The 14,480-nt window shown below is 33.9% G+C and overlaps 3 protein-coding genes across 4 annotated transcripts; 1 reads left to right on the forward strand and 2 right to left on the reverse strand.

The window, feature by feature from the left end:
- Window positions 1-5,714: 5,714 nt before the first annotated feature.
- LOC106318165 lies at window positions 5,715-8,291 on the forward strand. 2 transcript variants are annotated; one of them, XM_013756036.1, is made up of 2 exons: window positions 5,715-5,942; window positions 6,340-8,291. In XM_013756036.1, the coding sequence occupies exon 2, from the start codon at window positions 6,367-6,369 to the stop codon at window positions 8,143-8,145; it is 1,779 nt and encodes a 592-aa protein (XP_013611490.1). In that variant the 5' UTR covers window positions 5,715-5,942; window positions 6,340-6,366; the 3' UTR covers window positions 8,146-8,291. The 2 variants fall into 2 exon arrangements, with proteins under 2 accessions (XP_013611490.1, XP_013611488.1); XM_013756034.1 differs by having other exon boundaries at window positions 5,721-5,942; window positions 6,345-8,291.
- A 32-nt stretch (window positions 8,292-8,323) lies between these two features.
- Window positions 8,324-9,945, reverse strand: LOC106318166 (elongation factor 1-beta 1). Its single transcript, XM_013756037.1, has 6 exons — window positions 9,756-9,945; window positions 9,557-9,673; window positions 9,365-9,434; window positions 9,046-9,178; window positions 8,788-8,901; window positions 8,324-8,703 (listed from the first exon to the last, which is right to left on the reverse strand). Exons 1-6 carry the CDS (start codon window positions 9,839-9,841, stop codon window positions 8,540-8,542), a joined length of 684 nt encoding a protein of 227 aa, XP_013611491.1. The 5' UTR covers window positions 9,842-9,945; the 3' UTR covers window positions 8,324-8,539.
- Window positions 9,946-10,107: 162 nt separating this feature from the next.
- Window positions 10,108-12,856, reverse strand: LOC106319267 (pentatricopeptide repeat-containing protein At5g12100, mitochondrial). Its single transcript, XM_013757548.1, has one exon. The coding sequence runs from the start codon at window positions 12,822-12,824 to the stop codon at window positions 10,383-10,385; it is 2,442 nt and encodes an 813-aa protein (XP_013613002.1). The 5' UTR covers window positions 12,825-12,856; the 3' UTR covers window positions 10,108-10,382.
- Between the last annotated feature and the right edge of the window lie 1,624 nt (window positions 12,857-14,480).

Consider the following 14,480-nt stretch of genomic DNA (forward strand, 5'->3'; position numbering starts at 1 on the left):
ATAAAACATTTTGGTCATTTTGATCCTTGGGGTCTATAATTGTGATTAAAACTTTTTTAGGTCTATCTTGGAGAATTTCTCTACGCATACAAATATTTACAGATATATATATTTTTTTTAAAAAATATTGTGATGTTCAATATTTTTAGATAACATAATATATAATTTTTCAAGATAATGATGATTATCAAATTAATAATTTTTTTTTTTAATTTATGGATAAATAATTATATATTAACAAATCTAATATAATATTTATTAAAGGTAATAAATACTTCAAACACTTTAAATTTTAAGGTAAGAACGAAAAAATCGCTTCAAAAATAATAAATATTTTTGAATTATTTGACCATTCCTAATAAGAATATCTCAGAGAATTTTAGCAGTGTTGTTTGACCAGAAAAAGACTTTTAACAGTGATTAATAATAATAAAAATATTAATTTAATGTGTTTTGAGCATCTTACTTAACTTGTAAAAAATTACCCATTAATTCATTTAGCCCATTTGTGAGATGTTCTCAATAAAGATGTTCTTTGGTTTACAGTTTTCACTTGGTATTTTTTTAAAAAAATTGATAAGGTTTTATACATTAAAGTTATATACCTTATATATTAATTGAGAAACATTACAACATTTTTTTGTAGTCACGTGTCACCATGAGAATGAAATCCATAATTCTTAGATAAATATGTTGGTCCATCTTAACTAATATTATACTTTCTATTAAACTAGCTATTAAATTGATAAATAGTGTACAAAAAAAATATTCTCGCACTTTCCTTAAATAAAAGCTACGGAATTGCCTAATATGATTAACGTATATATGACAATCAATGATTATGGATAATAAATATTTGATAATAATTTTTGTATCTTAGTTTTTTTTTAATTTTATATTATTAAAAAATATTAAACAACCACATTAATCATTTAATAAAAAAATTATTATTTTTTTTATATGTTATATTTTGAATTTTAAAACGACTATAAATTACTAAACACGTTAAATGTCTCACACTAAAATTTTGTGATTAATATTTTTACTTTTTTTGGTAATAAGAAGATACAAATGATCATAAATCGTATGAATGTGAAGTCTCATTTACTAGACATTCATATTATATATTAATATAGTTTAAAATAAAACTATATAACATAGAAAAATACTTAAATATGATAATTTCTAAATTTTGTATTGAAAAAGTATTGAAACCTTAATATTTTAATTGTGAAATTTGCATTCAAGAAATCGCACATTATAAATTTTGTGTTTATCATATGAATATGAATTCTCAATAAAAAATATTTATATTAAAATATACTATATATCTATGTCAATGTCATTGAAATTTAGTTATATACAATATAAAATAAATAAAATAATTGTTTTGATTTATTTACCAAAAAAATATCGTAAATAAACAGGATGTATTATTTTGATTTATGTCTCTAATATAATTATATACATAATATATAAATAAATACAAATAAATAATAATAAATAAAAATTAGTTTTATAAGTATATAACATTTATTTCCGTGCAATTACGGGGGTCTTAAGCTAGTTTATCCATATTTCTAGACGTGGACGTACATCATATGTTATCTGAACTTTTGATTCTAATAAGAAACTGATAATAGTAAGTTATGTATAGCAAGATATATTCTAGCTAGAGTCAATATTGAACCGTCATATAGTCATAAGCTATCCAATTTTGTGGTCACATGATGTGAACCCACAATTATTTTGTTACCTAATTGAGTTCCATTTTATCGAACATCTTTTCTAAGTTTTTGCAAAACAGAAACTTGAGTTGTGATATATATCTAGCACTATACGATAACCCGCGCATGGTAATTTTTTTTAAAATATATTGTATTAAAATAACATTTTTTACATTTGATTAGAGGTGGCATTCGAATACCATTTGGTTCGATTCGGATCTTTACATGTTTGGTTCGGTTCGGAGCTTTGCGGGTTTGGTTAGGGTTTGGATTCGGATAACCTAATTAATTTTTCTTTAAAAATTAAAGTTCATATATAATTTAATTTTTTTCAAAATCTAAAAATAAAAATAATATATAACATATAAATTTGAATAATGTATGCCAAAGTACTTAAACTTAACTTAAAAATTGATTTACCTTAAATATTTGGATACAAAATTAATAAATATTTTAAGTATTTTAGGTATTTTAAGTATCGCTTAACTATTTTAAACATATACTTATAACTATTTGTATATATTTTCAAGTATTTTAGACAACTTAAAAACGTCTTATATATTTTGTGTATTCTTGTAGATATTAAATTTAAAAATAATTAATATATTTAAGTATATGGTTCGGACATATTCGGATATCCAAATGTTTCGCTTTGGATCGGGTTTGGTTTCGGTTCTCTAAATACCAAAATTTTGAACTCATTCAGATATCTAACCAATTTTGGTTAAAGTTCAGTACTATTCTTTGGATCGGCTTTAGTTCAGTTTTTTGGATTCAGATATTTTGCCCAAACCTATATTTTTATTGTGACAAAATTTTAAAGGAAAATGATGATTGTTCATATTGATTTTGGGTATGCAACAATTTTTAAGCGAAAACACATTTTATTATGTACGTGGCTAATTTAGTTAATCATTAAAAACTGTTCTAGGTCCATTTAAGAAAAACAATGGACTGAACTTTAAAAAACGTTATCATTTCAGATTATCAATCGACACTTCCAAATATTCTCTATCGGTGTTGTGACGAATAGAAAGAGGGTTCGGGTTAGGAAAACAAATTTGTTATGCAATCCATGTTATCGCTAGGTGATTTCAATCTTCTAAATAAATCTTAGTTGTATCAATCTCTTGTACGATTTTCGAACAATATTAATTAATAAAATCCTAGACTTGCTAGAGTAATCAATTATTTTTCAATTAATATATATAAGATTAGAGTAATCACATAAATCAAAACAATACATCTCGTTTATTTACAATATATTTATGGTAAATAAATCAAAATAATTAATTTATAAGGTATATAAAATAAAAATTCATATTAATACGATTTTATGATCATTTGTATTTTTTATAACAAAAAAAGAATTAAGCCATTAATCACAAAATTGTCAAAGGGATTTTTAACATTTTTGTAATTTAAAGTCGTTTTAAAAAATTCAAAATATAATATATAAGAAAAAATCTAATTTTTTTATTATATGGTTAATGTGATTTTTAATTTATTTTAATAATATAAAATTAAAAAAATATGAGAAAAAATGCAAAAATTGTTATCAAATCTTTGTTATTCATAATCATTAATTGTAATCATATTAGATAATTCAGTAGCTTTTATTTAAGAAAAAAATACACGCTTTTTATATTTTGGGTTAATATAATATTTTTTAGCAATTGAATTTTGGACTAATATTTTTTTCAATTTATTCTTAAATTACCACGTAAGATTAATTGACATATTAATTAAGTGACAACTCAGCAAAGTTATTTTGTAATTATTACAAATTACATGTAATATAAAGGGGATTTACATCAAATTGAAAAGATAGTGGACCTGATTGTTTGAAGTTGTGATTTTATTTGTTTTTGCTGTATAAATTATGTCGTATATTTTATTGTTGTGGCAGTAAGATTTTTGCAGTGATTTTGTGTGTTATAAAACTCATATATTTATCAATAAATTTTCAAAGCACTGTTTTTATGTTGTGGGAAAATCAGTGTCTATGGCCAAACGAAAATAAAAAAGGAAACTGAGCGGTAGGTCTTAAAAAGTAAAGCAAAACTTGATTGTTAAATTTTGTGGCTGTAGAAATTTTTTTGGCTATCCACAGAAATCAAAGCACTAATCAATCAACCTCAGGAAATTTGATTTTTTTTTAATTATATTACTTGGATAAGCAGCTAGCATTTAGTCTCGAGCTCTTACATAATCACAAGCTACAAGTTTCTTCAATTTGTGATATGCTATGTTTTTTTTGCTTTTATATGAGTCAAAATTTGATTTATATGCCAAATTGTTCTAATTGTAAAACTTACCAAGAAAAATATAATTATCTTAAAACTTAAAAGAAAGGAAATTTAAAGTAGAAAGAAAGGAAATTTAAAGTAGAAAGAAAAGACATCTCAAGTAGAAAATGTTTTTTTTGGCAAACTTTGGAATTTAATTTGTATATATAATTTTTTTTTTTGATGAAATTTTAAATTTATTGAACATCAATGAAAAAAAATAGTTATGTACAAAGGAATAAAGATTAAAAAAAATAGACGGAATCCTAAGACCTATGTATGTGTTTTGTACCACTCTTGCATAAGATATCTCAAACGTTACTTCTCTCAATATCTGGTAGCTAAAAGTCGATTACAAACAGTTTTATCAATAATCTTCGCCAGTTGGTGATGCTGTCTAGGTTTCATATATAATTACTTTACGAATTTCATATTAGTAATATACTAAATTAGTCACTTAAATTTTAACTGTTGTATAATTAAATATATATATATATATATACTAACTATATATATATATATCTACTCTGTTAAATCATATTTTTTATTGATCATAAAAATTAGGGTAAAAACATATATTAAAATTAAAATAATATTAATTAAACTAATGATTTATCCTTAAATCATGAAAAAGATGACAAATCAGCAAATTCATTTTTTAAATAATAGTATATATATATAAGCATAGTTAAATATTATTTTAATTTTAATATATATTTTTATCATGATATTTAAGATATTCTACCGATATACATACTATTATATATAAAAATTTGTAAAAAATATATTATCAATTAAAAAACAATTAGAATAAATTATTTTCATATTTTGAAATATTTAATAATTAAATAAATATTAAAAAATCATGTACAATAAAGTTTTTTTAAAAAATAAAATATCATTTATTACGTAAAATAAACTTAAAACATTCATATATACATAAAATTATATACATGAGTTTATATTTATTTTTAAAATATATGATGCAAAATATTTTTTGATAACATAATATAGAATTATTTAAGATATTAATAAATCTAATCTAATATTTAATATGGGTAATAATTATTTTAAACATTTTAAATTTTAACGTGAGAACAAAAATCACTTCGAAAATGATAAATATTTTTGAATTATTTGCCATCTTTTTAAAAGTTATCACAATGAGTGATTTTGATTGTCCTCAAAAATTTATCTCAAAAATTTATGTATTTAATAGGCAGTAAAAATTAGTTATTAAACATGAATCCAAAATAGTTTGTATATTTTATTAGGAATTAGAAATTGGTTTGTGTATTTTTAAAGAATATTTCTGCTAATTAATAAAAACTGTATAATTTATTAGCGTTATTTTTTTTAGTAAAGTGCTTTTTATATTTAAGAAATTTTGGATATGTTAAAAAGATGAAAATTAATTGTATGAAAGTGCTCGAAAACCTAAACTAGGATACATCTGTACCGAGTCCCAAGGGTACCCATGTAAATCTATTTTATTATTATCATCAAACACAGCTGGAAATGAGACGGGGATATAATTTAAAAAAATAACTGAGAATATATAAAAGAAAATAAATCAAATGGCTCAGAATTATTAAAAAAGATAAATTTATTACAGCAAAGACTTTGGTTTGGTTTTCGCCACTCTATTTTTGGTTCTGTCTGTTAAAAAAAAATAAAATCGTTTTTTTTTTTCTCTCCCTAAATGTCCTCTCCTAGACCAAACCCTAATTTCTAATTGGCATTGTTGACATTTGGGGAAATCGAAACGGCGAGACGTTTGGTTATAATTTCACAACAAACAACAACGCACTCCTCACGTTCCTCATCCTCTCATCGTCATCCCCCTCAAAAGCTCTCTCACCTTCCTTCCAAAGAAACTTTCTCCCGATCTGCATCTCCGTCAACGACTCCGATCAAAATCAATCAGGTTCCATCTCCCTCTCTCTCTCTCTCTCTATCACTTCCTTTCTCATCACTGATCTAATATTCCGATTTAGATTCTTCCCTCAAATCGCATTTCCTTTAGTTTTTTTTTCTAGATTCAATCGAATTTCGCTCCTCTCCGTTGCTCAAAACATGACCTTCCTTATTGTTTACGGTTTCGATTCGCCTCCTTAGCTTTATCCTCCGCCTTGAAACTCTGCGTTTTGACCTAATAATGTTAATATAGATATTGCTCGTTCTTGCGATGGATCTATGCGTTTGTGCCTCTCCATCAACGATCGTCCCTGTCGATTTTGTGTATTTCCAATCGAAAGTCTCTACCTTTGACATTGCAACGAGATTTTTTTGTTTTTGACTATTTCTCGTTTTTTTGTGAGAAGTGCAGGATTAACTTTGTAATTGAGAAGATGTCTACAGCAGCCAAGACCACCAAATCTAGAGACAAGAAGGTTGTGAACGATTCACAGAAGACACCGAGTAAAGCCGCCTCTGGATCCATAGGCGGTGCTTACAATCCTCTTTTGGGGACATTCCAAACCGTTGAGTCAACTGGTTCCCCACCGCTTCACAGCAACGGCCGTTTCAAAAACATCGACGAGTCGGATTCTAACTGTGACTCCGCCTCTAATAACGGTAGCTGGTCTGGAGACTCAGAAGATCACAAGGAGAAAGCAGCGCCAACTACAGCTACCACCGCGAAACAGGAAACCATCCCCGGAGCTGACAATGACAAGCGGGAGAAGATGCGGCTGAAGAACGAGAGAAAGCACCAGCGTCAGAAGGAGAAGCGAGCTCAGGAGCTGCACGAGCGGTGCTGTCAGTTTCTCATGTCGAGGAAGCTTGAGGTACTTGCTCAGCAGATCGTACCTATGGGGATTCCTCATGAGAGGGCGACTTACGCTCTTATGTTGAATGAAGGGAAGCTACAGGAGTCTGTTAACTGGCTGTTTGATGATGGTGGGGCTAATTTAGAAGATAAGAAGCTGGTTCCTACCTCCGGGAATTTAAAACTCGACATCTCGCTAGAGTTGAGTAGAATCTTGGAGTTGGAAACGAAATATAAGTGCTCCAAGCACGATGTAGAAAAATCTGTGGTTACAGCAGAAGGGGATATTGAGAAGGCAGAAGAATCATTAAGGAGGCAGAAGCAAGAGCAATCTACTGCTTCTATAAAAGTAGAGGATGTTAGTAATAATAGTGCTACCGCTAGCAAAGTCCCTTCTGTGCACACAAGTCAGAACTCAGTAGCCGCCCAGTTGCAACCTAACTATCATGCAGGGGGCGAAGTAGAGAGAAAGAATCTAGGTTACACCAGAGGATCCAGCTATATTAGTGGAGAATCTGGAAACCAAAGTGTAAATCCGATGGATCAAATTAACATGAAAATGGAGTGGATGAAAATGCAACAGAATAATGCCCTGGAAGAGAGGAAACGCTTGTCGTATCAACAGACACCACTGCCGCGGCCAACAGAAGAAACTCATTATGGTGATCAATTCAAGAGAGTACAGCAGCAAGAAATGAGGGAACCAGTCATGGTGATGCATCAACAACAGCAACGACACTCTCTCTCCGCTAAAGCAAATGTGTTACCTGTCTCTACCATTAATTCATCCTTTACCGTAGCAGCTACAGCAGCAGCAGGAGGAGGCAGCGGTTGGTACCCTGCGAGTAGATCTGAGGCGGCTCAATCTAACGGATACATGCCCACAAGAACTCTGCCTCCTACTGATCTTAACCCAAACCTGATGTACCAGCAGCAACTTCAGTATCAACAATATCAAGGCCAAGTTAACAATGGAAACAGAATGGTGGGGGCTTCTACACCGCATACTGTGGCTCCAGCTGCTTCTCTTGGTCTCTTCTCTGGGTATGGATCAACACCTTCATCTGGACTGGAGTGGAGTACGGATGGATCAGCGGCGAAATCGGATTACAACAACATTGATTGGAGTTTAGACAGAGGCCTAGCTTGTCCGAGACCCCAACTGCCGTACGTGGAAGCATCCCCATATGAAACAAACATGAACGGAAGGACAAGAATGATGGGGAACGGGAATGGGATGAGCATGGCAATGGGAGCTCAGGAAGCTGCTTTAGTAGGGAATGGGAGAGAATGGACATCACCGTTTGAGGGTAAAGATCTGTTTAGTTTGTCTAGGCAGTATGTACCTCCTTCTCTTTGAATGTGAAAGTTGCTTCTAAAATAAATGGAAAATTTGCAATGGGAGAGAGAGAGAAAGATAATGGATGGATGGTATGAGTTTGTGGTTACTAGTTTTTATCAATTGTGTTTGCTCAAAATTGGATATGATAATAACGGGTTTTAACCGAATACACAGTCAATGGTATAATCTCCACACATACCACAAGCCAACAACATTTTAATTTAACAGCATTTCGTCTTGCAAGAGTTAAAGAGACTCTGAGTGAAGCTTAGAGTTTAAACACCAAAGTTGCTCTTTGCAACATGAAGGAAACGATTTAGAGAAACACACGAAAGCCATTTGTAGGACAGAAGGACAAGAAGAAGACCGTGAATAACACTTAAAACTGTGAACTCGGCGACATACTTTCCTTCTAAATCTTGTTGAAAGCGACAATGTCGACGCTTTGGATGTACTCGTTGTTAGGCTCTGAGGTGAGATGGTCTTCAATGAGGTTGTCCACAGAGACAAGGTCATCCTCAATTGTCATCATAATCGTGAGTTTCTTTATCCCGTAACCAACCGGTACCAATTTCGCTGCAACAAAAGTTCTCACATCAGAGAAGAAAAGGAAGAATAAAATTGTAGATTATGATGGATCGGAATCTCCTAAAGACTTACAAGCTCCCCAATAAAGACCAGGCATCTGAACACTACGGACAGCTTCTTCCAACTTCTTCATATCGGTTTCATCATCCCACGGCTTTACATCAAGAAGCACAGACGACTTTCCACCTAACAAAACAAGTAAAAAAGAGAGGTTCTTAAAAGTCAGAAGGTGTCTGTGAAGAAGCATACAGTCTTATCCACCAGATTATACTTAACAATTCGCTACAGGGACAGTGTAGTGGTCCAGTCCAAAGTAGAGAAAAAACTTACTCTCCTTAGGTTTCTTGGTGTCCTTCTTAGCAGCTTCTCTCTCTTCTGCAGCCTTTTTCTCATCCTCAGTCTCGTCAGCGAAAAGATCAATATCATCGTCATCATCAGCATCAGCTCCAGCAGTAGCAGGTGCCTACACACAGTTAATGGAAAGTTTAAAACCAGAACATCTCGCAAACGTAATAGAAATGAGAGACAAATCTAAAATAAAAGCACCTTAAGTATTCTGTTATATCAAAATAATTATTCAAATTTGTAGATTTACTTCAAATACCAAAGTGTTTTGACTGTCAAGAGCTTTTCAATTAATAGGAAGTACCTCAGCTTTCTGAGCTCCAGACTGAGAAACACAGCCACCAATTTTCACTCCGACAGCTTTCCCGGGAAAACTAGTGAAGTATATTACAATAAGCAATCGAAGAACTTAATAATTGTCGGAAGAGCAAATATTATAGATATCTTACAGAACATCAACAAGAAAAGAAGAAAAAGAGAGTACTACTATACGAACCTTTTAGCGAGGTGGGAAGCAACGGTATCATACCACTTGCTAACATTTGGGAAGCCATCACCTGGCTTCTCCAACACGGCAGCGTAAACCTTCACATCATCCACTGAAAGCTGATCGCTGCAAATATAAAAAGTTCAACAACATTTCAGACTCTCTAGGCGACAATTATTCATACGAAAGAAGGAAGATGCGAGTATACCCGGAGATGTAAGTTTTTCCAGAGAGGTGTTCCTCGACGGCTTTGAGACCTTCCTCTCTGTGGAGGTTTGAAAACGTAATCGCCATTGATGCTCAAATTATGCTGAAGTGGAAGAGACAAAGACAGAGAATATATGCGTTTTTAAAAAGCAGTGTGTGTATAAACTCTAGAAACTCCTAAACCAGTCTTACGTGGAGATAAACTGGTCTGAAGTCTTTTTAATACTGCTTCCAGACCCAGTGGACCCTCCTCCCTTTCTAGAGGCATCCGTCCCACCGTGCGACTCACACGCTTCAAAACTCTACTAAACGTTTCAGTGTTTTATACATTATATTTTTCACTAATCTTATTATATATCCACTCATGAATACATTTCATTATTTACAATCACTTTCATTTAGTTCTACCATTCACAAAATCTGTCAAAATTTGTTCCAGAAACAAAAAAAACTTTAGAAATATAGTGTTACTCCATAGTTTAACGTAGTCTCATCCCAAAGTGATCGTGCTAATCTAAAGGCGATATGGACTAATCAATAAAAGTCTCATCCCTAGTTCAAGATCCCAGAGAAAGTGTCACTCATGAAGTCATGATGTTGGTTTGGTTTTGGAGCACGTTCTTGATTTTCACAGCTTCTCTGTTGCAGAAAGAGCCTCCTCCACTGGTACATCATCAAGCTTGTCACCATTCATCTCAGAACTGACAGTATGTGCTTCTTTCGCCTTCCATTCTTCTCGAAGCCCAGTTACTAGCTCGCCGCCTATACAAGCATCCACTCGCAAACCCTTTTCCTGCATCTCTCTGTACCAATCATATGCTCTCATATAATCCTTCTTCTCACAATGCCCTTTCACCATTATGTTATACGTATCAGCTTCAGGATCCAGTCCTCGAGCTTTCATCTCCTCAAACAAACTTCTAGCCTCATTCGGTTTTCCTACTTTCAGCTGTCCCATGATCAAGCTGTTGTAACTCGCCTTATCCAAATCGATTCCCTTCTCCATCATCTGGCTCTGCATTTTCAAAGCCTTATCCATTTCTCCATGCATGGCGTAGCAATGAAGAACTCCATTGTAAACTATCAAGTCTGGTTCCAACGACATCTCTCCAAATATTTTCTCAGTGAGCTCTACACCCTCCTTACTGCACAAGCTGATCAAAAGATGATATGTCTTCAAATTTGGTTTTATTCCTGATCCTTTCATCATTTCGTACAAGGCGATACATCTTTGCACGTTTCCAGCATGTTCATATCCAGATATTAACGAGTTATACGTGTATATATCTGGTACAAACCCCTTTCTTGAGATTTCGAGAAACAAGTCTTCGGCTTCAGCTAATTTTCCGTTCATGGACAACCCATTGATGAGGGTGTTATAAGTCACCAAGTTCAAATCTATTCCCTTTGTTAGCATCTCCTCAGAAAACCGAAAAGCATCTTCTATCTTCCCTTTTGAGCAACAACCATCTATCAGCATGTTATATATCCTTACGTTAGGTGAAACCCCTCTGTCTTCCATATCTCTCTTAACAATCTCAGCTTCAAGAAGCTTAGAGCCTTTGCACAAACAATTAATCAGATTCCCGTAGCTAACTACATTCGGCATCGTCCCGTTGTTCTCCATTTCTTTGAGGACGTCGAAACACTTATCAAACTCACTCTTCCTCCCATATCCCCCAATCAAGATGTTATATGTCTCCACGCTAGGAGAAACTCCTTTTAGTTTCATCTTGCTAACCTCTTGCTTAGCATTCTCCATTTCCCCTAATTCACAAAACCTCTTAACCAAACAATTGTACGCCAAATGATTTGGCTTCATCCCTTGTTTCTCCATCTCTTCGATTTTCATTCGAGCTCCAATCAAATCACCTTTTCGACAGTATCCATCAACCATCGTGTTATAAATAACCTCGTTCAGGACAAGCCCCTTACCCATTTCCGTCCCCAAAATCTCCTCCGCCTTCTCTATCTTCCCTTCTTTGCACAACGCATTCAACAAAATGCTACACGTATAAGCATTCATCTTCACACCAGAATCAACAGCTTCCTCATAAACACCCAAAGCAGCCTCAGTTTTCTCGTTACTCGAGTAACCATCAAACAGAATACTTAAAGTGAACGCATCAGGCAGAAAGCCATGATCTTTCATCTCATTCAAAACATTCTCAGCTTCTTCCACCATCCTCGCGTTAAACATCCCCTTAAGCAACGTATTGAACGTAACAAGATTCGGATCAACACCATCCGCTTTCATGCGTTCTCTCACCTTAAAAGTCTTTTCGAGATTCCCACTTTTGCAATACCCATCGATCAAAGTATTATAAGTGATCAAAGTGGGAACCAATCTTCTTTGAAGCATTTCGTCGAACAGCTTCTCTGCATCATTCACCCTCCCATTTTTACACAACCCGTCAATAAGAACGTTGTAGATAAACACAGTGGGTGAGATTCTATCGTGCTTCATCCGGTTAAACAGCTCTAAACCTTTCCCTAAATCGCTCAATTTGACGGCGGCGTAAACTGCGTTACCGTACATGAACTTGCTCGGACGATAATTCGATTCAATAAGATTCAAAAACACATTGAGAGTTACTCTGAATTGCTTTGCTTTCCCGAGATGATCGAACAACAGCGTTAACGAGTCTGAGCTGGGGGTGATACCTTCGTTCCTCAAGGCGAAGAACAAGTCCGTGGCTTCGGGGATCATGTTCGATTGGATCAGCACGGAGAAGAGCAGGTAGGAGAAGTCGTTCTTCAGCGATGGAGATGACAGTGAGAAGGCGGCGAAGAGCTCTTTCGGCGATGTGAAAGGAGAAGAACCTGATCGGACGAGCGAGGTGAGAGCTCCACGCGCCGTTTCGATTCTGTTCTGCTGGAGAAGTACTCGGAGATTCCGTAGCTTATCGTCTCCGGTAATGGGATTCGGAGGCGGGGCTGGTTCGGGTTCAGGGTGAGTCGCGTCGGAGGAGGTAGAGAAGAGACGACATGAGCATAACGAGGCCGACTGGAATAACTTCACGGTGGCGTAACGAGAAGATCTCGAAACGAGTCGAAAGCGAGTCACCATCTTTGCCGGAGACGCTCTGATGTTTTGGATGTTTAAATGTTTAATAACCATTTTACTCAGACTTGGGCTTGAGATGGGCCTTTCTTCCTTCCATTCAAATCGAACATTCTGGTTAAGATGGGCATTTCTTCTTGCCCATTCAAATCGAACATTTTGGTTGTTTGGTGTAGAACCGGTATGAGCTTCTAACACATGCTAATGAAAACTGGTATGAGCTTCTTTTATCGATCACCTTTTACACTAACGCCGCTTTCTTTCTGTGTAATTATTCGACATTTAATGCACGAAGATGCAATTTTCACATGGTACGTACTCCCTCTGTTCTTATGTCTAGGTAAGTAAAAGTTATCTAAGAAAATAAAAACATCTTATATATTGGAACATCAAAATTCTGTACCACATCCTCCTACGTTTAGGAAGTATATAATTTGGACAATCCAGTACAGAGGTATAATATAATAACTCGAGCATGATTTAGATACCTAAATTAAAAACCAAGTTTTTTTTTGTCTGGACATAGAGTGAAAAGGTTAAAAGTAATTATGCAACGTTTCTACAACGAAGTTGGCATTATATTGTCGGTTAACACGACTATGTAAATTCCGACTGTCGAGTGAATTACAATTAGTCAACTTAATTAACTCTTAGCAGAGTAGTTATACGATAAGAGTGACATGTTTGTGTTGGATTTCCCTCTTTAAGCCCAAAACTAATCAAATCATAATCAAGTTTTAGTCCAAGAAAAAGAAACATCTAGAGAAAAGTGGAGAAATATAGAAAGAAGAATTGTGTAGAAGAGAGAGAAAGTTATGGAGTTAGATATTTTGAAATAAATAATAATTTAGAGAAATCTAGAACTTGTTGGAGTGTGCTCCTTCACTTGTATAAATATGGGTGCTTAGCACTATTTGTAATCATCCCACAACAAGCAAAATCAATCATAAAGAGAGAGTAGTTTTTTAAGAAAGAGTTCTTTCTAAGAGAGTCATAAAACACTCTCAACATCAAGCTTTAGTAGCAAATCTCTTTCCTAAAATACAAAGGCTATCTCAAACATAAACCGTCTACATTCCATCTCAACCTCTCAAAGAAAATATTATTCGCTAATTTTTCCCAACAGCTGGTATCAGAGCAAGGTTACCATTATCTTTGAAGAAGTGAAAATGGAGGCAACCGTTACCGTTGAAGGTGACATGTTCAAGCTCACGAACTACAACTTCTCTTATTGGAAACCAATGATGGAAGATCACCTTTATTGTAAGGATTTGCATGAGCCCATCATCATGAAGGATAAGCCGGAAGGAAAGGATGATAAAGCATGAGATATTCTTAATAGAAAGGCGGTTGCCGTAATACGTAAGTATGTCGACCGATCTCTCTTTGAACATGTCTCTACCTACACAAATGCTTTTGAATTATGGACAAAACTTGAATCCATGATTCAAAAGAAAACACCTCGAAACAAAGCTCTTCTTGTTCGACGGTTGGTAAAGTTGGAGTACAAGGACGGCCAGAGCATGATGGAGCACTTGAACAATTTCAAGGGGATTGTAAATCAGCTTAACAAAGTTGATATGAAGGTTGAAGACGAAATGCAAGCCCTTTTACTCCTCAGTTCACTGCCGGAGAGTTGGGACACACTAGTTGTCACTCTAA

The sequence above is a fragment of the Brassica oleracea genome, chromosome C9 (assembly GCF_000695525.1).
Source record: "Brassica oleracea var. oleracea cultivar TO1000 chromosome C9, BOL, whole genome shotgun sequence".
NCBI lineage: Eukaryota > Viridiplantae > Streptophyta > Magnoliopsida > Brassicales > Brassicaceae > Brassica > Brassica oleracea.

Excerpts from the sequence above, each read along its gene's own strand:
- LOC106318165 (XM_013756036.1), top strand. The coding sequence starts at position 6,367 with ATGTCTACAGCAGCCAAGACCACCAAATCTAGAGACAAGAAGGTTGTG.
- LOC106318166 (XM_013756037.1), bottom strand. The coding sequence starts at position 9,841 with ATGGCGATTACGTTTTCAAACCTCCACAGAGAGGAAGGTCTCAAAGCC. Across the intron at positions 9,674-9,755 it reads GGAAAAACTTACATCTCCGG|CGATCAGCTTTCAGTGGATG; the intron begins GTATACTCGCAT and ends TTATATTTGCAG. Across the intron at positions 8,902-9,045 it reads CACCAAGAAACCTAAGGAGA|GTGGAAAGTCGTCTGTGCTT; the intron begins GTAAGTTTTTTC and ends TTGTTTTGTTAG.
- LOC106319267 (XM_013757548.1), bottom strand. The coding sequence starts at position 12,824 with ATGGTGACTCGCTTTCGACTCGTTTCGAGATCTTCTCGTTACGCCACC.